The sequence below is a fragment of the Myotis brandtii genome, unplaced genomic scaffold (genome assembly GCF_000412655.1).
Source record: "Myotis brandtii unplaced genomic scaffold, ASM41265v1 scaffold32, whole genome shotgun sequence".
Classification (NCBI taxonomy): Eukaryota; Metazoa; Chordata; class Mammalia; order Chiroptera; family Vespertilionidae; genus Myotis; species Myotis brandtii.
The window spans coordinates 1,146,315-1,171,850 of record NW_005362269.1 but is presented as its reverse complement, the minus strand read 5'-3'; the positions used below and the strand labels follow the sequence as shown (position 1 = coordinate 1,171,850).

The following is a 25,536-nucleotide window of genomic DNA, read 5'->3' as shown; positions in this document are numbered from 1 at the left end:
TTTTTTTTAATTGATTTTTAGAGAGAGAGGAAGGGAGAGGGAGAGAGAAATATCCATTGGCTGTCTCCTGCATGCCCCCCTACTGGGGATCAAGTCTGAGACCCGGCGTATGCCCTGTCAAATAATCTAACCTGGCAACCTTTCAGGGCATGGGATGACACTCAACCAACTGAGCAATATGGGCCAGGGCTCTTGGAGAACTTTTAAAAGATAACAATGTTTGGGTCCCATCCCCAGATATTATGATTGAATTGGTGTAGAGTGGGATCAAGCATTGATAATATTTTTAAGTCCCCCTGCTCCCAGGAGATTCTAATGAACACCCACAGTTGGCAAACCAGCGATCTATGCATATACAAGAATACACACACACACACACACACACACACACCAAGGGGACATTCAATATACACTATCCTACAATTTTAAAAATTTAATATTATACCTTGATGATGTTCCATGTCAGAGCATACAGAATTGCTTTCTGGCTATCTATTGCTGAGTAACAAATCACTCCAAAACTTAGTGGCTTTTAACAACCATAAGCATTCTGTTATTTATCATGGTTTCTGTGGGTCAGGAATTTGGTAAAAGCTTGATTGGTGGTGTCGCATAGAGCTATAGTGAGAGAGTGGCTAGAATTGGGACAGAGAATGGGGGATGAAGCAGCTGAAGGCTATCTCTCTGCAGGTAGTCTTAGGGCTTCTCTTTGTGTCTCTCTGTGTGGGCTAGTTTGAGCTTCCTCACACCATGGAAATTTCAAGGCAGTCTGTGCTTAAATGACAGCTAAAGGCCTCAAGAGCCAGCATTCCAGCAAGCAAAGAGGATGCTGCATAGCCTCTTACGATCTAGTCTCAGACGTCACATAGCCTCACTTCTATTGCACATTGTTGGTTGAAAGTTATAAAAGCCCACCTGATTTCAGGGGAGGGCAATAGACCCCAAGTCTCAATGGGAGAAGTGTCAAAGCCACATTGTAAGAAGAACATGTGGTTTGGGAAATATTGCTGTAGTCATCTTTGGCCACAGTAGCTGCATGGTATTCCATTATTTGGGTGTACTAACATTGATTTGGGACATTCATGTTGTTTTCTTTTCTAAAAAAATATTACAGATAGGACCTTGAATGATTATGGGTATTTTTCCTCTGCCACCTCGGTCCCAATCCCCAGAGGGGGCTTGGCCCTTCTAGATCGCTTGCCTCTCAGGGCCACTGCAAGGCAGGGTAGGAAGCAACCACTCTCAGGCTCAAAAAGAGATCCCCTCCTGCTTCGGACCTTTGAGGGAAGTTAGGCTGATTGTCCTGGAGGGGGAAAGGCAGGAGAGCCATGTAGTCAGGGGAAAGGAGATTTTTGAAAGCCTCCCCAAGATCGAGATGGAGCCTAGGTTTTTCAGGGTCTTTGAGTGGCAAGGATCTGGGCCTCTCCCTGACATGGGAAGCTAGAGCCATAACAATCGACCCCTGAGCCCAGTGAAGAGCAGAACTGTTGGCCTGCCAGGGTCCATACCAGCTTGAACAAGGGCACATTCATGGTAGCAGGGTGGACTGAAGGCCAGAGGGCTTTTTCCTGGTTGGACTGAGTTAGACCAACAGCCCTTCACATGACCGTGGGGTGAGGCAGCGGTCACCATAATTATCAGGATTGAATATTCTTCTAGAATTGTGGGAGTTTGGAACATACAACATTTGATTTGGAGAAATAAAGGAAATGTGACTCTTACACCTGGGGTGGAGCAGAATTCACTCTTGTCACAAATATTTAGGTACAGAAAGTGATCTGTTATTTGACATTTCCTGGCTATCACAAGCCGGGGTCCCAGATTTGTTCTTTCAGGGATATGTGCTAGGTTCTATGGGAGATGGCCATTCAAAATGGAACATGATCTTTGCATTAAAATATTGACTTTCCCATTTATTTATTTTTTTTACTTAAACTCTCATATTTTTAAATAGCCAGGACAGCTTCTTAAGGAATTTGTACTGAAACTGTTCTGTCTTTCTGGACAAGTTTTTTATTAAGAAGACAAGAATACAATCAGCCCTGGCCAGTGTGGCTCAGTTGGTTGGGTATCGTCCCATGCACTGAGGGATGCTGGTTCCATTTCCGTTCAGGGCACATGCTCAGGCTGCAGGCTTGATTCCCAGTGAGGGGCGTGCAAGAGGAAGCCAATTGATGTTTTAATTAATTAATTAATTAATTAATTTTTAAATTTTTATTGTTGAAAGTATCACGTATGTTCCCTCCAATTGATGTTTTGCCCTCACACTGTTTCTCTCGCTCCCTCTTCCTCTCCCTTCTTCTCCCTCTCTAAATATCAATTAAAAAAAGAATATAATCAAGCAAGTGTGTAAAGATTTAACAACACAAATATTCATTAAGAACATCAATATTAGAAACAGGCTAAATAACCAATAGTTGATGTATGTTAAATAAATTATGTTACAGTCACCCAATGGAAATCTATGGGGCCATTAAAAATCACATAGTAAAAGAATATTTAATGCACAGAAATGTTTACATATGTTGTTCAACAAACAAAATATATATTGCACAGTCAGTTTTGTTTTAAAAATTATATTTAGACTAGAGGCCCGTTGCAGGAAGATTCCTGCAAGAATAGGGCTTCCTGTGGCCAGAGCAAAGCAGAGAAGAGAGTGAAACCCACGGCAGGCTTCTTCCCTCCCGCCTCCACCACCCCGCTTGCTACTCCGCAGCTTTGCTCCCTTCTGCAGCACTTGGCTTCCTTCTACATTGTCTTCAGTCTTTGCTCCATGCCTGCATATGCAAATTAGCCGTAATCTTTGTTGGGTTAATTTGCATACTCATCTGATTGGCTGGTGGGCATAGCAGAGTGACACCAATTTGCATGTTTCTCTTTTATTAGTGTAGATGATTGGGAAAGAAAGATGTATATCAAAATATTTTTCTGAGTGGTAACCATTCTTTTTATTTACCTGCATTTTCTCAATTTTCTACAACACAAAGATATATTACTTTCCAAAGAGAAAAATAATAAAAGTTTTGGTTTAAAAAAAAAAAAGGAAAATAGCCCTAGCTAGTTTGGCTCAGTGGTTGAAGTGTTGGCCTGCAGACCAAAGGGTCATGGGTTCAAGGTCAAGAGCATGTACCTTGGTTGCAGGCTTGATCCTGGGCCCTGGTAGGGGTGCATGTGGGAGGCAACAAATCAATGTGTCTCTCTCACATTGATGTTTCTCTCTCTCCCCCCACTTCCCTTCCACTCTATCTGAAAGCAATGGAAAAATAGCATTGGGTGAGGATCCCCCAAAACAAAGGGAAATATATTTGCATTACTTCTGCTTTTTACCAAATATCACTGCTTACCTTACATTATAAGTACGCTTAGCTTACATTATCATTATTAGTGGCTACATTTATTGCAAACTGTCCATCAACCAAAGTCAATACATATACTGCCTCTAATCCTCACAACAATTCTCTAAAATAAGTATCATTGTTAATCATTATTAGCAAAAGAGAAAATTTAGACCAGAGATTAAGTAATTTGCCCAATGTCAAAGTTTTTAAATTATAGGAGAGGATTCAAACTCAGCTCACTCCAGTCCTAAAGCCCAAGTATACCCTTCTACCTGTTGCCTTTCTACTAGTATAATCACAAAGCTTATTTTTAGGAGCCAATTTTACCTGATTTTTTAGGATTCCCCAAAGTTCTTAACTGCTTTTGAGTTACAGATCCCTTTTAGAATCAGAGCTTTCGAAAAATGCACAGAGGTTAAAATGCACATAAAGACAAACTTTTAGTACATGGCTCATCTATTGATTTAGGTTAGACCCTTACGGTAAAACAAGGAGAACTTCACAGAGTCACCACACTCCAGGGACAGACCCAAGTAACTGCAAAAAGTCACCAAGTCAACAGGTGGCTGAACTATTAGAAACTGCTATCAACTCCAGGTTAAGAGTAAAAACAAATGAAATATGGGAATGCACCAAGGTAGTATAAAATGAGGGGGCAGACCAAGCAGGCTGTTCGAGCAATCCTAAGGGTTAGCTCAGTGGCTCTCAACCTTCTGGCTCTTTAAGTACAGTTCCTCATGTGGTGACCCAACCATAAAATTATTTTCGTTGCTACTTCATAACTGTAATGTTGTTACTGTTATGAATCATAATGTAAATATCTGATATGCAGGATGGTCTTAGGTGACCCCTGTGAAAGGGTCGGTCGACTGCCAAAGGGGTCGCGACCCACAGGTTGAGAACCACTGACATAGAGGCTAAATCAACATTTAATGCCAGAGAAATGTCCTGAAGGGGGACACTCAGTGCCAAGTTTACCACTGGGGCCCAAGGACACACGGATTACCCACTGTTTCTCACTACCCCAGTCAGCCACTGTGCCTTTCACGCTCTTCTTGCTTCTGTACCCACTTCCTTCCCTCCATTCTCTTAACCTCCATCCCAGGTCAGTTCCTCATATTTCTGGAAAGGTTGCAACAACTTCCTTACTAACTTTCTATCCCCAGATTCAACTTCTTATTTAAGTACTGATGTCTGAATTCTCTCTCCCATACCTTCAATGACAGGGTAATCCAGTTAATCTTGGATAGTTATGATAACTAATAATGATTAGATGATTCCTATTAAATTGAACAGTATGAAATTGCCACTTGTGTAGGATAAAAAGAGTCCAAGGGGGGCAATTTCATATGCTTCAACTTAATAGACACTGGGTGCATAGCTTTGCACCATTCAGCATATTATCTCATTTAATCTCCACAACATCCCTCTAAAATAACTCTGATTTTACAGATAATCAAAGTGAGGTCTAGGACAAATTAAATACTTTATACAGGTAGCAAATGACAGGCCCAGACTCAGTTCCAGGTCTAACTCTCAAAATTCCACCTCTAGCAACTTGGGAACTGTCTTCTTATAATATCTCTGTCCTGCTGCTGTATTTATGAGGGCCCTTCGAAATAAGAGAATCGTTGAAATCTAAAGCTGGGAAAGACTTCGATGCAGAGATTGTGAAATAGGGGCCCAGAGGTGCCAGACCCATAATATACATGAGAGAAGCTGTCTCAGTGGTTAGCAATGCAGCCTGAAGCTCCAAATTGGAGAGGGAGGCTCTGGGGAAGGGGCCATGGAGAGGAGGGGTGAGGCACCGGGGGATGGGAGCTGGGTGGGCAGTGCCTCTCGGCTCTAACCATTCCCGCCATGGAGGAAAGAGAACACAATTACTACGTCTTCCGATTCGCCAAGAGAAGCCAAACACATCTAAGCAGTAATTGAAGGATTCTGTCAACTGTTGAGAAACACTACACAGAGCAGAGAAAACAAATCTACAGGAGTAGATGGTTCCTGTGCCACCTACTTTGCAGCGTCTGCTTCAGTGTCTGTTTTTTTTTAGTTGAGCTCACAGCCTGCTCTGTGCAAAAATCTCTTCTCAGTTATTAGTGGGCCAAGGTGAAGAGAGAACTCTCACCTTCTCCCATCTGGGGCCCAGCGGCATCTGGAACACTCTGATCCTCGTAATCCTTCTTCTTGGGGAATATTAATGATTTAATCTCCCAAGCTCACTCCCTGTCCTATGCAGCCACATCTGTGAGATTTGCAGACAAGACCCAGAGAAGTCGCGGTGGAGCAGAACGCATCCTGACTCAGTTTTGCCACAGACGACCAAACTGTCCTCAGAAGGCCAGCCTCAGCCCCTCCACGGAAGTAACCACTGAACTTCCCAGCCATGGACGAGGTGACGGAAGAGGAGGTGGAGAAGTTTCTGGACTCAAATGTCGGCTTTGCCAAACAGTATTACGACCTCCGCTACCGAGCTAAGGTCATCTCAGACTTGCTGGGGGCCAAGGAGGCAGCCGTGGACTTCAGCAACTACCACCCGCTGAGCAGTGTGGAGGAGAGTGAAATCATCTTCGACCTCCTGCGGGACTTCCAGGAGAACTTGCAGGCCGAGAAATGCATCTTCAATGTCATGAAGAAGCTGTGCTTCCTCCTGCAGGCAGACCGCATGAGCCTGTTCATGTACAGGGCCCGGAATGGCATCGCGGAGCTGGCCACCCGCCTCTTCAATGTCCACAAAGATGCTGCCCTTGAGGAGTGTCTGGTGGTGCCCGACTCCGAGATTGTGTTCCCCCTGGACATGGGCGTGGTGGGCCACGTCGCACACTCTAAAAAGCTCACCAACGTCCCCAACACAGAAGAGGTACCCTCTTCCCCATAGGAGGGAGGGCAGGGAGGCATTATTTGGTGGGGGGGCGTTCTGACTGCAAAGCCCACTGGGATGGGGGAGCTGCTGGCCACTATGACTGAGCTGGTGATGACTTGGTGCTTCTTTTTATTTATTTACTTATTTGTGACTTTTTATTTGGGAAAAAAAACTTAAGAGTTGAATTTTAAAAATAGTACAGAGAACTGTATACCTTTCATCTAAATTCACCAGTTGTTTATATCTTGCCACACTTGCTTTATGTCTCCATTCTTTCAGATCCATTTGGGAGTCAATTACAGATAAATGCCCTTTTAACCTTGGGCTCTTTCTTGTGTATTTCCAGACCAGGAAAAGATCTTAAGTATCCACAGTACAAGATCAAATTCAGGAAATGTAACATTGGCACAATACTATTATCTAATGAACAGTCCTATTCCATTTGGCCAGTCATCTCAATGGAAGCCCTGTCTCTTGTCTCCTTGAATCTGCAGGAGTTCCCCAGTCTGTCTTTGTTTTCCACGATGCGGATGTTTTTGAAGGGTACAGGCCAAATACTTTACAGGAATGTCCCTCCATGTGGGCTTGTCTGACATGTTTTCATGCCTAGATTCAGGTTATGTGTTTCTGGCAGGATACCACCGAGGTGAGGTGGTGCTTTGCTTCGTGCGTTAACTCAGGAGACAGGATGGCAGTCTACCTCATTCCTGGACATGTTAGCATCGAGCACTTGGTTGAGCACTTGGCTCCTTCTTCTAAGAGTCCAGTGTTGTGTGGGATTCTACTGGCAGCTCTGACAAAGACCTCTTTGATCTCCGGGGGTAAATCCCTTGAATGCAGCTCTCCCCATAGCCCTCTGCCAGGGCCAACTCCTACTCATCCTTCAGATCTCAGCTTAAAGGTCACCTCCTCCGGGAGGCCATCCCGGATCCCTGTTACAGCCTCCTTCCTAACACCCATTACCACAATAAGTAAGTCCTGGGGGCCGGGGACCATGCCTGCCTTTTTCTTTTCTTTATCTCAGGACCCAGAATCCAGCAGATGCCCAGTAAACACTTGGCATGAAAGATTCACAACCAGGTCGTATGGCATACAGTGGACTCTGGAGCAATACGGTTTGAACTGTGCAGGTTTTAAAAATCCACGTATAAGTTGACCCATGCAGTTCAAACCCGTGTAGTCCAAGGGATCAATTCCTCTAACAAATTCTCACCTGAGACAATGTTTGCCCCGCGATAGCAAGGCCCATGCACTTCCCATTTATTGCTGTACTGGCTAAACCAAGAGCCTGTCTTTGGTCATTTCCAAGATCCAGCCTCGAAGTTTGTGTCTTTGTGCTCATCTTGCCTCTGACTTTATTTCAAATTAAGGATTTTAAGGTTAAAAAGAGGAGGAGCCATGGGGCTTCAGAGATCATCTCATTGAACTTTTATTCAGTGAGTGAGAAGCCTGAAGCCAGGAGAGCTTGAGAAGGGGCTTGCTCAAAGTCACTAAGGAGTTACTGCAGGCCCAGGACTTCACATCCATCCATGAAGAATTCAAACGGGTCATCTTTTTGACTCAGATTCCTTGGCAAGATAAGCAGCACACACTTGGGCCTGTGTGGGAGATGGTTTTCTTTGAAACACAGTGGGCGGGACCTCCCGTGGTATTCCTCTCTCCCTCATCTCCTCTGGACACCCAGGGCCAAGGGTAACGGTCCTGCACCCAAGGAGCTTTCCTGAGGACTCGCCTATCACTGGATTGGGGGGTGTTCTCCTTTCAAGTCTCTCTAGATTTTAAGTGTAGCCAACATGGATTGTCACGGTCTATGACACACTCTGACTATACCTGTTTTACAGAGGATGGAACTGAAACCTGGAAAGATCAGTTAAGTAACTTGGTCAGGGTCCTGCAGAGAGAAAGGGGCAGCGAGGGGATCGGAACCCGGGCATCCTGGCCTGTGCCCACACTCTTCACTGCCCCACTCTCCTAGACCTCCTCCTTATCTGTAAGATGACGGCACTGGGCCAGGTGCTGTTTACCAAAGGTCACTTCAGATCGTACGGCGGAACGTTAGGGTGTGGAGCTTTGAGGTCCGATCTGGGGTGAACCATGACTCAGTCACTTTCTAAGAACATGGTCTTGGCCAGTGATGGCGAACCTTTTGAGCTTGGCGTGTCAGCATTTTGAAAAACCCTAACTTAACTCTGGTGCCATGTCACATATAGAAATTTTTTGATCTTTGCAACCATAGTAAAACAGAGACTTATATTGATATTTATGATCTTTGCAACCATAGTAAAACAGAGACTTATATTTTTGATATTTATTTTATATATTTAAATGCCATTTAACAAAGAAAAATCAACCAAAAAAATAAGTTCGCGTGTCACCTCTGACACGCGTGTCATAGGTTCGCCATCACTGGTCTTGGCAAATCATTTAGCCTGTCCGGGCTCACTTCCTAATTTATAAAATGGGTGAGAATACCTACTTTGCAGCGCTGTGGTAGGATTAAAGGAGAGAATTGCTTCTCATCTAGTGGGGTTCTGGACACATTGTAATGGCTCATAGTGGCAGCTCCTGCTTCTTGTTACTGTTATTACTGTTTTGTTGTTGTTGGGATGGACGCTGCGCCAGGTCTGCATGGGACTTGGAGAAGAATCCAGTTGTGCCTCCTTGCCCTTCTGGAGATTTCAATTTAGATTCTATTTACAGGAAAAACAGAGAGCAGAGGTACCGAGAGCTTCTCTGGGCCCTGGTGTTGCAGGGCTGGGAATTTAGTTCCCTGATTTCAAAGATCCCAGTCCAAGAGTTTGCTGACCCCTGTCTAATGGACAGCCTGCCGCTTCCTGTTCCACTTCAAGGTTCACTCTGGAAGTCATGCCTGTGTTTCTCTGGAAGTTTCCCAGCCTTGGTCAGTCTCTGGGCTGGTGACTCAGGCCTGGCGTTGAAGTCAGTGCAGGCCACCAAGCCTTGTGTACTTGGGCATTTGCATGTGTTTGCTTCTCCTGTTGTTCCTGCTTGAGAAATCTTATTCTATTTGGGGCTCTGACAGTGACTGGGGATTGAAGTGGGGGCAGTGTTAGGGGACTGAACCCTTAACTTGTGGGGTCTGATGATAGCTCCAGGTAGATAGTGTCTGAACTGAACTGAATTGTAGGACACTCAGCTGGTGCCGGAGAAGTAGTCGGCGGTGGAAAAACACCCACACATCTGGTTGTAGAAGTGGCATAGGAATGTGGTAATGTGAGATGAGAGTAAAGGAAAACAGTGAGTTTTTCCTAGACACGGACAAATCCCATTCTGAGGACGGTCCTTTCAAAGACCCTTATATCAGATATCCAGCTTTCCTGCTCTCTTCCTCCTCCTATAAGACTGGGAACCCAGCACTCTACATCAGAAAGAAACTGCAAGGAGAACCTGTCCCAATACTCTGCTTTTTACCAAAGAGGAAGCTGATGCCTGGAGAGGTTTCAATTACTGACAACGTACTGATGGGTCCCTGCAGCCACTCAGAGAACAAGTCTCTCCTTCCCTGGGGCTCCAGGGTACCACTCATCCCATGGGGACACCCGACATTATGGTTGGAATTGTGGACATGTTTTACATGATGTCCCCACTCTACTGTGAGAACCCAGTGAGGACAACCTCAGCTTTCTTACTAGTCTTGGCATATCCAATGCCTCTGGCAAAGTCAGTGCTCGGTAAATATGAATGAATGAATCAATCAATCAATAATCAATCAATAATCAATCAATCAGTGTATTAATGAGTGAATGAAGTCACTATACCATGTGCCAGCAAGGAATTGTCTATAGAACAGGAAAAGTGACAGTTCTAGGTGGCAGGTTGATATGAGGGGTAATGAGACAATATATGTAAATTATCTGGCTCTGGGCCTAGTACATCATCATTATTCAATAAACAGTAGATCTCATCATGAGACACAATGGAGCTTGGCACTGTGAATGTTTGAAAACAGGAACTGAGGATTCTGGGAATGAGAGGCAGTGTTGCATTGCATTGGAATAAAATCTAAACCCTGTACAGTGGCCTCCAAGGCCCTGCCAGGTAGGCCCTGCCCATGTCTCTCACTGCCTTGCCCTCCACTTCCCTTCTCCCACCCTGTGCTTCAGCCACACTAGTCTTCTTTCTGTTTCTCAGATCATTGTCCACGTCCACCCTTGCACCCCCGCCTTTGCCTTCTCTGTGTTTCCTGCTTTGAATGCGCTTTACTTGCCTGGCTCCTGTGAGTCCTCAGCTCTCAGGATTACCTCTTCAGAGAAGCCTCCCTCACCATCTTTACTAACTACAGTAGCTTCAGCCTGCCACCCCTGTCTATAGCATCACCCCCTTTTTCTCCTTCAGAGCAGTCACACAACCTGGAGAGAGAATGCTTAGTTGTTTACCCACTTTTTGTCAGCCTACCCCATTTCACCAGGGAAAGAAGTTTACCCATCTTGTTCACTGCTGTAGTCCAGGGTCTAGACCAGCCGTGGGCAAACTACAGCCCGCGGGCCGAATCCGGCCCGTTTGAAATGAATAAAACTAAAAAAAAAAAAAAAGACCGTACCCTTTTATGTAATGATGTTTACTTTGAATTTATATTAGTTCACACAAACACTCCATCCATGCTTTTGTTCCGGCCCTCCGGTCCAGTTTAAGAACTCATTGTGGCCCTCGAGTCAAAAAGTTTGCCCACCCCTGGTCTAGACTCTAGAACAATACCTACATACTTACAGAAGGTGCTCTGTTCATGTTAACTGAACAAATGGATGACTTGGGGCTTTCCCTAGCTGGGTGTCTGATTCCTAGACTTTAAGCAATAAGCAATCTGAGCTAAATGGCTCCTAAGGCCCCTTCTGCCTCTGATAATCTGAGTTTCTATGACACAGTTTAGAACACTTTATATGCTGAAAATGTAAGGATGGCAACAACCGTGCAAGTGCCAGTCCACTGGTAGCTGTATTATGTGTAAAGGACATTCCAGGGATGAGAACTCAAGGGAAAGATGGTAACATCAGCCTCAGACGCAGGTGAGGCCCAAATACTGCTTTCCCTGGTAGAGGTGAAGTGAATATTGCAAGACGGAACTGACCTCATGAAATGAGCCTGAGCATGCCCCACGCAGACCTGGGTTCAGGGATTTGTCAGTGTCCTTAGAGAAGGACATGGAAAATGCTCTGTGGCTAATGCTTCTTTGGAGGTTTTGTTTAATCCACTGATGCTAATTCAAGTACAGCATGACAGGCTTCTCTTAATTCCTTTACCCTTTGCCTGGTTTGAGACGGCTTCGCTGACAATAATGCTGTTGCCAATTTATTCAATCCCACTGCAGAGCATCTCCCTCTGAACTTCTGAATCGAGAAAAGACTCTGCACACTCATTTCTTGCAAAGCTCTCTCAGTTGCTCTGTGAAGTACACCTCCATTCTCACAACAGCATGAGCTGGGCATGTCTGGGCTGGCATGTGTTCCAAGCAATGCTGACAGTTGGTAAACCTTACAGTGTTACCAGGAAACAGGAAGGTGGATTCTTTTGGAATGAAGACAACAATTTAGGATCTGTCTCCTCTTTCTGACCACACAGACAGCACCGCCCTATACTGGTCTCCCAGGCTGCTTTAGGGGTGGAGTGTGTGTGTATGTGTGTGTGTCTGTACTCTCACAGCTTTGAGCCAACCACTATGTCCTATATCACTATTACTGCTCTGTCAATGTGCTGGCCTGACATTTAGTCTCTCCTGTGTCGCCAGTGTTCAGCATAAGGCCTGATGCATAGTGGGCCTCCCATTCAGGTTTGTAGGAGGGGGATTTCCATTGGACTGGCTGTGTGGCGCTAGAACTGGACTATCAGAAAAGCTGAAAGCAACACATTCCTTTGTTCAATGACCTGGACCGAGGTCTAACCTTATCCAGGCTTCCCCAAAAGGCAGCAGAGCTGAGGGCAGGTTTTGGAGTCACACACACCCAAGTAACAAGTAAAGTTAACCTTCTCGAGTTTCAGTTTCCCCTTCTATAAGATGGGGCATTCATGGTCCCCATCTCGTAAGTTATTGGGAGAATTACATTGAGATGGTGCAGGTGAAGTGCCAGGCTCGATGCCTGCTAGCAATTGTGCTTATTATACACACGAAGGTCTTTTTCTCATTAAGTTTCTGTTTCGGGCTTAACTAAACCTTCTCTACACCTCCCTCCCCAGGCAAAGTCAGCCCCGCAAGGCCCCATCCCAGGGCTCCCGCGTGCTTTGCTCTCATCTCCTCCACAGCCCTTCACAGGTGCATCTCGGGCTTTCTTCTCCTACTGGACTCCAGAGGTTTTCAGGGCAGACATTCCCTCCGATTGCCTTGCCCTGCTGAAGGGGAGACGATGGAAATGTCTTCATTCTCTTGTCAACGGAGAACAGGGAGCCCCCTCGCCTCATCCTACCATGGAGCTCTGAGGCATTTTATTGTCTTTGCTCTTCATCTGCCCACCCAGCTTGCCTCTCTGCCTTCTTTCAGGATGAACATTTCTGTGACTTCGTGGACACCCTCACAGAGTACCAGACCAAGAACATCTTGGCTTCCCCCATAATGAATGGGAAGGACGTGGTGGCCATAATCATGGCTGTGAATAAAGTGGGTGGGCCCCACTTCACCAAGAGCGACGAAGAGGTAAGAATGCTTTGGAAAGTGTGGGGTGGCCGTGCTAGCCCATTCTCCCAGCTCATGAAGGCGTCTGAACCTTGCTGTTTGGCTTGGCCTCGGTTTCCCCATCCGTAAGACAAAGCGGTTAGTGTGACGCTCTCTGAGGGAGGCGCGGCAGAATCCTGGGCTTTGGAGCCAGGAATGTAGGGGTGATTGTTCTGGCTCTGCTAATATCTAGCTGTTTGACTTGGGCAAGTTACTTAATTTGCCTGAACCTCTGTTTTATTTTTTTTATTTGTAAGAAATAATGACGCGGGGCTTTCCCTAGTTGGGTGTCTGATTTCTGGGCTTTAACATAAACAGTTTTAAAATGGGGATTACTTTACAGCTTTCATCTCTTGGGGTATTTGTGGTGATCAGAGAAGATAACATACATAAATGGCTTAGCACAGGGACTGCAAACCCAATAAATAGTAGCTACATTAACATTCTATATTCTGGGAGTTTTATACGCTTATAATGCAACATGCTGTGAGTCAGCATTCCACGGTCCATCTGCTCAAATTGCCTCTGATGAAGCTTTTAAAATATTCATGTGTTTGCTGATGGTAGAAGTGACCAGAGGAGGGATTTCTTCTCATCTATTTCCCCACATGCTCGTTGATTTTCAGATTCTGCTCAAGTACCTCAATTTTGCAAATCTAATTATGAAGGTGTTCCATCTGAGTTACCTGCACAACTGTGAGACTCGGCGTGGTCAGGTAGGGAGTTTGGCTCACGGGAATGGGCTGGACACGTGTTTTTCTTTTTTACTGAACATTGATGTGATCAGGAAGCTGGTAAGAACCATCACACAGTCTCTGCCCAACACCCCTGGTGTTAGGAGGTAGTGGATGTTTATAAAGCTCTATTCCAGAGTGATTGTATGCACCAGTTTTCAAGTCAGATAGCTTGGATCTGAATCCCCGCTAAGTCACTTACTAGCTCTAAGACCCGAGCAAACCACTTACTCTCTCCAAGCTTCAGTGTTCCCATTTGTAAAATGGGGATCATTATGGTTCTACCCTCAAAAGATTATTGTACAGAACAAGCACTCGTGCTCAATCAGTGTTTGTTATTCTCCTTCTCTTTAACAACCTATGATATCACAGAAGTGGAGAGCGTGGTAAGCCGGCCAATGATTTCACCTCCCTGGACCTCAGTTTCTCTGTCTACAAAGTGGGGATGATTACCTTGTCTCTATCTCAGCATTATTGTGAGGGTGAAAGGAGATAAACTCTAGAGAACTTGACAGAGTTGCCATTCTCCTCTAGCTCAGTGAGCTGCTGCTTTGTACCTCGAAAACATTGACTGTTTTGGTGTTTCTGCAGATACTGCTGTGGTCGGGGAGCAAAGTCTTTGAAGAGCTTACGGACATTGAGAGGCAGTTCCACAAAGCCCTGTACACGGTCCGAGCCTTCCTCAACTGCGACAGATACTCTGTGGGGCTTTTAGACATGACCAAGCAGAAGGTGAGAAAGGAGTGAACCTTTCCAAGAACAGGTTAAATATACACCGAGAGGAGCCAGACTTGTGTCACCCAGTCATTGGCACGGGAGGATGTGGACAGTTGTAGAAAGTCTGTCTCAGTTTTACACTGAGGAGAGGAGCACCAACATTTAAAGGGGGGAAGTCAATCTAGGGCACAGGTGAGTAAAAACAACCCGCATCTTCCCTCGTCAGCTAGAAAAGAAAGTGTAGGTGAGAAGGTGTGGGTGAGTGATAAAGAGATTTCTATATAGGGTGACAATCCAGAAAGAAGAAAGCTGCCAACTTCAGGAATTCTCAGAAAATGCACTCAAAGGTGGGCAGAAGCCTGTCTTATGGTTCAGAGAGCCCAGGGCTGACCCAGGCAATGGAAGTGGGGGCAGAGGCTTCGGTCTAGTCCCTCAGAATGCTCAGGGGCCAGGTTTGCCCCAGATACGTTGGCCAAGGAGAGAGCCCGAGAAGGTTCCTGGCATTGTTTTTCAGCTAGGTTTCCCCACGCTAGCTCTCACCTTGCTCTTTCTCTGTCTCTGCCTCCTGAGCCTAATCATGCTCTGCCTTGGAATAACCAAATAACATTCCAGAGTTATTTAGATTCGTGATTTCCTATCCCAAAGGTCCAAGGTACAGGATTCCTGTCAGTTTCACTTTATGCCTTGTCATGCTGAGCATGGTGCACAGAGCAATGGAGACTCTCCCAATATTTGGTTGAATGAGTAGGTGAATTGCAGAATCTGGGGTTGGAAAAGACCTTAGATCTAGTGTAGCAATAAACCCTTTGATAATCCTTCAGAAAGTAGCATATGAATGGATTCATACAAATGAATGGTTCTTTTTAAAAATATATATATTTTTATTGATTTCAGAGAGGAAGGAAGAGGGAGAGAGGGATAGAAACATCAATGATGAGAGAGAATCACTGATTAGCTGCCTCCTGCATGACCCCTACTGGGATCAAGCCCACAACCCAGGCATGTGCCCTTGACCAGAATCAAACCTGGGACCCTTCAGTCCACAGGCCGACGCTCTATCCACCGAGCCAAACCGGCTAGGCAGCGGTTCTCAACCTTTGGGTCGCGACCCCTTTGGCGGTCGAACGACCCTTTCACAGGGGTTGCCTAAGACCATCCTGCATATCAGATATGTACATTACGATTCATAACAGTAGCAACATTACAGTTATGAACTAGCAACGAAAATATTTTATGGTTGGGTCACAACATGAGGAACTGTATTTAAAGGGTCAGAAGGTTGAGAACCACTGGGCTAGGGCAATGGTTCTTTTTTAAATCCAAAAAATTTCTGAGTAGCTGACTTAGAAAAACTCCATCTTAAGGTGCCCAATTTTTACCTTAAAGGATCTGCCCCCAGGTGCAAGCTGCTCTATGCTGTAGCATTCCGCCCTCCATTTCTTTTAAACTCCCTGTGAAAGGGGAAGTCACATTTCAGCAGGAACATTCTAATTTAGTCATCCCCCAAACACGGAACACCCTAGCAATTAGAGGTGAGTTGGGCTGCCTACAATCACTCTAAGAACCTATCCCCCAGGTTGCTAAGGTCTTACCTGACCTATTGTCATTATGAAAGGAGTAAATAAAGCCACTGACTTTTACACTTTAACTGGGAGAACTTTATAGTATGTGAATTATATCTCAACCAAGCTGTTTAAAGGAAAGAAGAAGAGAGAAAGACAGAGAGAGGAAGGCAGGCATAAACATGCCCTACTTTCCACCAATCCCTTGCTGACGACTTCTGCTTCCCCACAGGACAATCTTCAGAGCCATCCAGTGTTTGACACAGGCAGTGTCAGCCCAGAGCACCTGTCCTTCTGGGCTCCTCTAACATTTGTGTTCTCCTTCCATTACTGTTTGGTTCTTAGCCCATTCACCTGACCGGTCCTCCGGTACTTGATTGCTTCTTCCATGAGACTGAAAGTTTCTCCAGAGTGCAAACTGGGCCTTATCCATCTCTGTATATCTAGCAGAAAGCATGTTGTGGGGCTCAGGTAGGGCTCCAGTTCATGTTTCACACCCAGAATTGAATTTCGTCCTGTTGTCAGTAGTCCAGAAGAAGCTGACCCCCTCTTCTTGTCCTCTGGATGATATTAGGATAGGCAAACCACCAAGACAAGATTGTTCAAATAAGAGAGAGGCCAAGAGCAAGAGGGCTTGGCATCCTACCACCCAAATCCAGCACTCATCTATCACTGACCCTAAAAATTCACAAATGAGCAGAGAGGGCACTGGAGGACTGTGCAGCTCTGAGTACAGTGGGGAACCAGTTGAGGAGCAGCAGGGAGAAGCTTGTTGCAGTGTCCCAGTCGGTTTCTTCTCCTGAGTCCAAGTGATGGTACAGTGCCTTTGCTGGCTCCTTCTTCTCTCTCTGCCCATGTCTGTCTTTGTCAGATGTCTTCAATGTCATCTTTCTTGTTGAATCTCAGATACAAGTCTATCTATCCATATTTGGCCCCATTGCTTTTTCTTTCTCATTTGGAAAAAAAATTTTTTTTTCCTGATTACAAAAGCAATATATTTTACTATGGAATAACTGCTAAATAAATTATAGTCTCATGCCAATCACCCAGGGAAAACCAGTTGTTACTCCTTTGCTGTGAATTCTTTGAGAACATTTTCTATATATAGTTAAACATTTGGGTCACATGATCTATATTCTTTTGTCACCTCACATTTTTCACTTGTCAGTATATCATGGACACCTTTTTAATCAATACATACACATCTGTAGCATCATTGTCACTATATGCTACAACAAACTTAGGTTGTTTCTAAGTTTTCACTATTATAAATGATACTGCAAAGGACATTGTTTTAGCCAACCCTTCCATCATGTATTTTCAAGACATGTAATTATCGTTTTCTTCATGCCTAGGAATTTTTTGATGTGTGGCCAGTACTGATGGGTGAAGCTCCACCATACACTGGCCCAAGGACTCCGGATGGAAGGGTAGGTCTCTCTCTGGCCTGCTCAATATGATAAAATGTTGAATGAAATGCAGATGTAAAGCACTATACTATAAAACTGCTGACTTTAAAACAATCACTTGGGTATTTTTCTTTGGGTTGGGATGTCTCCCTTAAAGTTATCATTTCTCACTATAGCCAAGTCCTGTAATTTACAAGGTTCTTTAATATCTTGTTGGAATTTCATAGTAACCTAGTGGGTTGAACAAGAAGGAATCCACATTCTCATTCCACAAAAGAGAACATAGCCCCAGAAAGATCAAGCAACTTGTTTAAGAATTCACCCAGCAGGAGTTCAGAAAATAAGACCTGGAAATATCCTTACTATTTAATTGAGAGTATATAAATTGGTAGCCAGAGGTCAATTCCAATGAATAAGTAAACTTGTTTGACTGCATACATTTAAAAATCTATCTTTTTACTTTTAAAAAATTGAATTGGTAGCTTAGCACTTAAAAAAATCAAGGTATTTCCCATACATATCTATAGTCTCGGTTTCTTTTGAAAAGGTAGAAGATCAGTCAAAACCGGACCCACAATCCCATAGGGTAAATTTGATTGGAGCTGGGTAGCAGCCATCTCTGTAGAATGTGGTCTGAGCTCTCCAGTTTGCCACAGTCCCCTCCTGTGAACACCTGGCCCCCCCTGCTCACATTTTTGTTTCTGTCAGGCCTCTAGGCATTCGAGCTTGTGACCGCTGGTCTCATACCATTGCTTTTTTTTCAAGATGAGGTACAAACATTTGAAAGAAACTGATGTGATATGAGTGGGAATGTGGAAATGGTCCAGGGTAAATAGACTGAGCCCTCAAATGGCCTATAGAACCTGTGGAATAACTGAGTGACCTTAGCTGAGGCCACACAGGGTAAGTAAGCAGCAGAGTCATTTCCTGGAGTAAGTTTTAAACCAGTGCTTTCCTACAAGCCCTTTTAGCCTGTTTGAAATGGTATGTCAATTTCTGCTGGGAGGTTTGACCCCACCCAGCCAACCCTAACCCTACTCAAAATAAAGGTGTGTGTGAGTTTGTGGTAGACTCAAACTGTGGGAATTCAATATGAACACCCTTGCCTGTAAGCTTTATTAATACACCAGAAGAGATTTCAACTTTGGAATCCACATGGTCTGCTGTGCTTTATCCAAAATGACCTTTATCACTTACTGTCGTCCAGTTTCAAACTATTCTTTTACTCACACAAGTTCGTGATTTCATTAGGAAAGACGGAGTCTTCAAGGTTTGCGTCCTATACCACTGTCACAAGCTATTTGGGTGCACATTTCCTTTTTAAGTACAGCTTTTCATGTTGGTATAGCTGACATGTTATGAGTTTTTGCTCCAAAATATGAGCTGGACTTGTATCTCCTGGAATTTAGGAGGGGAGGAACTACAATAGAGATCAGCATAGCTTTCAGACACCATCAGCTTCAACTAACTTTGATTTCCATGGCTGCTTTGATATTCAGCTCTCTGAGCTGAGCCCTGAGATCAGAGGTCATGTCTAACTCCCAGGTGGCCAGAGAAATGTCGTGTTCTACCTTATCTGGCTCATCACCCTAGAGTACCCCGACCTTTAAGATTGAACTGAACAGGGTATTTTCTCACTGAGCACCAGCCCAGGAAGAGCTGCCCATCATTTGTTTAATTCAAGAAGTTTTGGTTTCACTGAGGTAATTAGCACACTCATGGCTAAGACTTTTCCTTCCCCAAAACCTTCTCCATCTCAGGGAGCACAGGCTCAGTCAATCCTTGCAAGACTATGAGTCATTACATTGAGATGGAAAAAGGCCAGAAGACAAAGGACGTTGGAATTGGTTGGTTGCTCACTTGTACAGTGAGGTTGGCCAAATAGTACCTTGGACCTTTCATTTTCCCATCTAGGGGAGCTGTCCCTGAACTCATCTCCAAAGTCAGTTCCAGGTCCTGGATAGCTAGTGAGGACGGCACACAAAGGCCTGAGCTCGAGCCCAGACACAGCATGACGAGATTGACCAAAAGTGAATCTTCTGAGAAGAGCATGGGCTTGGAGGAAAAAAGCCTGAGTTCAGATCCCTGCTCACCAGCTAGTTCTGTGGCCTGGGGGACCTCTCTAAGCCTCACCTTCCTCATCTGTACCACCTGGTAATCCAGCTGACCCAGGAGGTCCTGGTAACTAACGTGAATCATACACTGACACACCATAGGCACACTAGTCATCATGGCTACTTGGGTTGACTCTCACTATCTGCCAGGCACTTAACGTGGATTACGTCATTTACTCTTTTCAATGAGTTTATGGAGGAGGTCTCCTCACTTTCCCCATTAGGAAATGGAGGTCGGGAGGTGGTCAAATAATTTGCACATATTCAAACCCAGAATGCTTTTCTTCCTGGTAACTGACATCACATCATGCTTTTTATTTTTTATTTTTATTTTTTTTTATTTTAACATTCCCTTTTGTCTGCTAACATCACTCCCTCATTTTATCTGCCACATTCACATTAAAAATAGAGCTTTTGTCTGGATTTTGACCAATTAACCTCCCAGATCTTGGGTCTAAAGCTCCCTAATGGCAGTTACCCCTCACTTTATATCCTTTTAAAAATAAAATATTGTGTGTGTGTTGATTATTAAAAAATTATAGAGGCTGATTAGGCTTTATGGGGGGGAGGAATCAAAACAAAAATTAGCACTTGTTTTAAAACTAGTACATTTCCACACACGATGCTTCGGCTATGTCTATATTTGTGGCTCTTTCAAAGACCCCTGTGTGGTAGCCTTAGCTGCTCAGGTGGAAGGTAACAAAGGTGCTCATTGATGGCTCAGTTTTGACTTTCTAAAGGCTGAGAATTCTTACATGAACATGGCCTTGAAGGCAACTTGGCTGAGCTACAGTGTATGGAAAAAGCCCTGTTTACCTAGGGCACACTGATCTTTTTGTTGCTTTCTGTGAAAGCATATTAATTTTCCTGTAGGTTTCAAAAAACCCACGCCCACTTCTAACCTTTCTAAAGGAGTCTCGTGAACTCCCTCGATAGGACAGGCTGTGGCGCCCAGGGAGCTGGCAGCTTGCCTAGGAGTGCAGCGAGCAGCCAGGCCCAAGGACAGATGGCCCTGCAGCAAAGACCTGCAGAAGGTCGAGAAGCTCATGGAAATCAGCCTCCTCCTCCTCCTCCCAAGTGGAAACTTAGCTTTTGACCAAAGTCCCAGCAGCTAATGCAGCCATCTTTGCTTTCTAGAACTGCCTACAGGGTACTGCCTTTTATGACTAGATCCCATGCTTTGTTTGGGAAAAGAGTTCTGGTGCCTAACAACAACAGCACACCTGCACTACAGCTGGGGACACTGAGGCTCAGAGAGTACACCTAGTCAAACCAAGAGTAGAGCATGAGCCTTCACTCTAGAGCAGCGGTCACCAACCTTTCGGACCTCACGGTGGTCCACGGACCACCAGTTGGCGACCACCTCTCTAGAGCATTTCATCAGGCTGTGGGGTTCATCTAGTCTCCCCTTGGATGCTTCCTACTCGAGGGGGCTCCTGTCTACCCTGGGGCAGCTGTCATCCTTGGAAGAGCTCAGGCCTCTGCCTCCTGATTAGCCAGAGCGTGCCTTCTGGAAGGACTCAGTCACTGTAGCTGCTGCCAGTTCCGGTCATTGAAGAGCAGAGCCTCTCCCACATGAAGAAGCTCATGATCGCCTGCCTACCAAGTGGACCTTCAGACACCCTTGCCTGGATCGGGAATTTTTCTTTGTGGAGGTTCTGAGTCAGGAGGTTTGGTTGGGGCCCAGGTTTCTACATGTCAGTATTTAGAGCAGCACTTCTCAAAATACCTGGAGTAAAGGAACTGTTTTCTTTGCAAATTTCTAATCCATTTCGGACTGATACTTTCAAAATGTGTTAAAATATATAGCTAAAAACAATGAGAATTTAAACGAACATGCAAAATGTAAGTCTCTCTTCTTTTTTAGTTTCAAGAGACCTAACTTAACTCAGTCAAACTGCTATAAAAGTTCCTAAATGCCAACTCTCAATTTCTATTTTCATATAATCATGGAAAAGCAATAAATAGTTTGCAGACAGGTATCAGTCCAGGGACCCCACTTTGAATGGCCCTGTTCTAGGTGAGAGTGATGCAGAATACAACACTTTTTTAAGCTGGTAACCATAAGTGACATAGCAGAATGAGCACTGAGCCTAAAAGTCAAGATTCTGGTCCTGGCTCACTAGAAATGAGTCCTTTCCTCTCTCTGGTCTTATTCTTCCCATTGTTGAATGCTTGTTGACTTGCCTGTCACACCTGGGAGTTGAAAGGATCTGATCAGATATTGGAACTTGCCCTGGAGAGCTAAGGGAAAGGAGCTGTGCCAGTATCCAAATGCATACTAGGAAGTCATGTAATTGAACAGGTCTATTCTAAGAGAATGGGAGTTTTAATGGTGCAAGGAGGTGGGAAGGATGAAAGAGGTGGAAAGTGAGTTAGGAGGCATGAGGCGTGATTGGGCAGACAGGTATGAAAGAGCTGACATAGCAAAGAGAGCAGTTGGACAATAGGAATGAATGAGAAAAGGGGCTGTGACCATAGAGCTGAGGCCTGTATAGAGGCTGGCTGGGTTGACAATGATTCTAAGTGGGACAGGAGCCTCCTTTCAACTCCCCTTTCTCCCTAGACTTCAGCAGCAGTCTCTCTCTCCCTCTTTCTTCCTGGGCTCAACTTCCAGATTCCCTGAGAACACTTCCCATCCCTCTCACCAGCCCCAGATCCCAGCCCCTGCTTGGCCACTGTGAACTGTGTCTAAGGAGAAGCACAGCAAACCATGAGAGTCAGCTGAGGACAGTGAGCTGCAGAGGCAGCTGGGATACACCCTTGGAGAGTCAGGCTGGTGCTTCTGGAAAACCACGAACACAGAGTGGAAAACACGGCCTGTGTCATGGACACACTCCTGCTGAAGTTCTGTCTCAGACGGTGAAGGTATATATTTCTCTATCTCGTTTGCCTAGGAAATCAACTTTTACAAGGTCATCGATTACATCTTGCATGGCAAGGAAGACATCAAAGTAATCCCGTAAGTCACATGACCATACCTAACTTCAAGTGGACAGGTAATGCCACCCTATCATGTTACCAAAAGGAAGTGAGAGAATATTTGTAAGTATCCTGAACGGCTGCCAGCGTATATGCCATGTAAATTAATAGAGGGGGAATATGAATAGTAAATAAATGCTTTATCAAACCAGAAGACAAAATAAACATTTAGAAAGGACATAAAGCAGGTGCAAAAAATACAAAGATGATATTTCAATCTAAATACATCACTAATTACTTTAAATAGAAATCAACTGAATGTTCCAGTTAAATGACAAAGGTTGCCATGTTGGGTAAGAAAGAAATCCCTCCCATTTCATTGACTCTAAAATGTACGGTTTTCTACTTGTTTACATTTCTGAAATAGAATCCATGACATTGTACAATTGCTGCCACTCAGACAGTAGTCAGATGTAGTTACTATTGCTTGCCTTTGCAAGAACTAGGTCATAACCATTCATATTGTTATGACTTCATTTGAGTTATATACATTGTTGGTTATATCCATATTAAATTTAATTTCCATATAAAGTGACTTAAAGAAATTATACTATGGCCTGGATGGCATGGCTCAGTGACTGAGCATCAACCTATGAACCAAGAGGTCACCATTCAATTCCCAGTCAGGGCACATGCCCGGGTTGCGGGCTCGATCCCCAGTGTGGGGCGTGTAGAAGGTAGACAATTGATGATTCTCTCTGATCATGGATGTTTCTATATCTCTCTCTCACTTCCTTCTTTTCTTAAGTCAATAAAAATATATTTAATAAAAAAATAAATTATATTATAATGCAGCATTGAAACCAAAAGTTGCTTTGCATGGCACAAAAAGACAGGAAAAAGGTATAATCTGTGATTAAAATCTATATCTAAATTCTAAAAGAGCTGTGTTGATGTTAATAAAGTAATAATTTATAAGGTCAGAAAGCATTGCATTACAGATTAATTGGAAGCATTTTATCTTTCTCTGTTGCATACAAAAAGACACTTAGTCAAGATTTGAGACTCATTCAGGTATAGTAATGTATGCAGGTGTTGGGAGCAGCCAGAGCATGGAGGGAGGGCAAAGACCCAGATTCAAGTTTTTAGTCCAACTGTCCTTACAGAAAAAGTTACCATTTGTCTTTGGCCTTTACAGGAATCCACCTTCTGACCACTGGGCTTTAGCAAGTGGTCTTCCCACTTATGTTGCTCAAAATGGCTTGGTAAGTAATACAACTCGGAAGCAGGGGAGTTTTAAATCAGGTGGAAGAGTGAAAGGATTTCAGTTCAAGAGTGGGGGAGAATATGATGAGAAGTGAGGATGTCGAAAAGCCCGATTCTCTCATTTCTCAATTCACTTGAGAGTTGGTCCAAGGAGATGAACAGAATATTGACATTTGAGAAAATATGAAATACACAGAAATATTCTCACTGACTAAATAAAGATACTTATGCATATGTCCAGGGCAAAGTCATGACTGGCTGGTCTTCCAGGCTTACCACAGATGAAACCCCAACCTTTCCTACCAGAGACTTAGCTGCCACTCCCAACCCCTCATCTCTGCTACATTTCCAGCCCTACCATGGATAGCTGAGCTCAAATGCTCTGCCTCCCACCATGCCCCACCCGCTCAGGGTCAAGGTTGGAATAACAGCATCCCCTGCTCCAGAGAGAAGGGTCATATATGTTAGCTGCACATCACCTCCATATTTGAGCCTGGTTACCCCTCTATTATCCCCCAAGTACAACACAGAAATAGATGGAGGTGTCTAAAGACTTAGGAGAATGTAGGAAATAAAATGGAAACCAAGGAAGTAAAAAGTTTTAACAAGAAGAGGGACAACCAAATGCAACACAAGTGGTCTGTGAGCTAAGAACTAAAGCCCATTGGGTTTGGCAATGAGGAGGTCATTGGTGTGCTCCCTGAGAGCAGATTTGGTGGCGAGGACAGAAACCAGTGTGTGGTCTGCTGAGGTGTGGATGGGTAATGAGGAGGTAGAGAATGTGAAAGCAAGAGGAAAAAACCTGGATGGTTGCAATGGAAACAACATGGGGTCAAGGGAGGATTTCATTGTCAAAGACAGGAGAGACTCAAGCATGCTCATGGGCTGAGGGGAAAGAGCCCTGGGAGAGGTCAGAGATTAGGAGAGAATGATGGCAACCGATGGCACTGGTCCAAGGGGAGGCCAGTGGGACGGTGCAGTGGGTGGGCAGTTCTCAAAGGAGCAGGGACAGCTCACCCTCTGAGACCACTTTGTGGTCAGGCCAGTTGGGACAGGCAGGGTCACTGCAAGTCCATAGGGTGCCTTTTTGAAAACTAGAAAAAGCTGTCCCGACTCAGTGGATGAAAAGAGAAAGGCTAGGGAAATGCTTTCGCAAGTCGAGACCAGACAGAATTTCAACTCCCAGACATCCCCTTAGCCACATGCCTTCGTGCGTTACACACATTACACAACTACACAGTGGCCCCACAGGCAGGGCCCTAGCGGGACCAGAGAAGTGCCATCTGCATGGTTGGGTAGGGGGGTCCCATGTTCGGGAGAAGAATGGCAATTACGGCAGCGCTACAGCACTCTTCATTCCTTGTTCTACGTTGGCATTGGTACTCCAAGGAAGGAAAGACTCTTCCCTGACAAAACAAACAGACCCAAATGTCATTGTTTTAAATAATGCTTAGAGCAGCATTATTTATACGAATAAAAAGAAAAAACAGAACACAACCCAAATATGCAATAAAAGAGGGAAAACAAAACAGGATACTGGACAGGCCTGAATAATGGCAATTTTTAGCCTTTACTTTTTCACAGTTTGGAAATGACTCGGGAGCAAAGCAAATGCTAAGAAGTAATGTTTACAAGGCGGCTTTTCTGTCCAGTAGCCTCAGTTAATAATTCAAAACCATCTCGAGCGTGTCTACCTGATGAAAAGAATGTGGATGCCCTGGGCAAGGACGCGGTGTTTCTGAAAGAGCAGGCATTGCTTCACCTGGCCCTTTGTCAAGTCTAATAACAGCTCCATTATGCCTTTTCACGGCTTTTAGATCTGCAACATCATGAACGCGCCTGCAGAGGACTTTTTTGAATTCCAGGTAAGTAATTTTTATTTTGCAATCAGGAAATAATTAAGAAGGGAAGAATAAAACCACTGCCAGGTCAATTATTGAATTATTTTGTACT

General features: G+C 44.5%; 1 protein-coding gene across 3 annotated transcripts in view; it reads left to right on the top strand.

Moving 5' to 3' along the window:
• The first annotated feature begins 5,564 nt into the window (after positions 1-5,564).
• Positions 5,565-25,536, top strand: part of PDE6A (phosphodiesterase 6A, cGMP-specific, rod, alpha) — a 48,778-nt gene continuing 28,806 nt past the window's right edge. For 2 of the 3 annotated variants that reach the window (XR_001362928.1, XM_005870464.2), the window contains exons 1-8: positions 5,566-6,198; positions 12,689-12,841; positions 13,486-13,575; positions 14,185-14,325; positions 17,228-17,302; positions 22,293-22,357; positions 23,516-23,582; positions 25,401-25,448. Coding sequence is in view for 2 of the 3 variants with exons in the window: in XM_005870464.2 (XP_005870526.1) it covers positions 5,725-6,198; positions 12,689-12,841; positions 13,486-13,575; positions 14,185-14,325; positions 17,228-17,302; positions 22,293-22,357; positions 23,516-23,582; positions 25,401-25,448 (1,113 nt within the window). In the remaining variant the exon portion in view is untranslated. Of the gene's footprint in view, positions 6,199-12,688; positions 12,842-13,485; positions 13,576-14,184; positions 14,326-17,227; positions 17,303-22,292; positions 22,358-23,515; positions 23,583-25,400; positions 25,449-25,536 lie in introns of all 3 variants that reach the window. The other variant, XM_014543085.1, reaches the window with a different exon arrangement.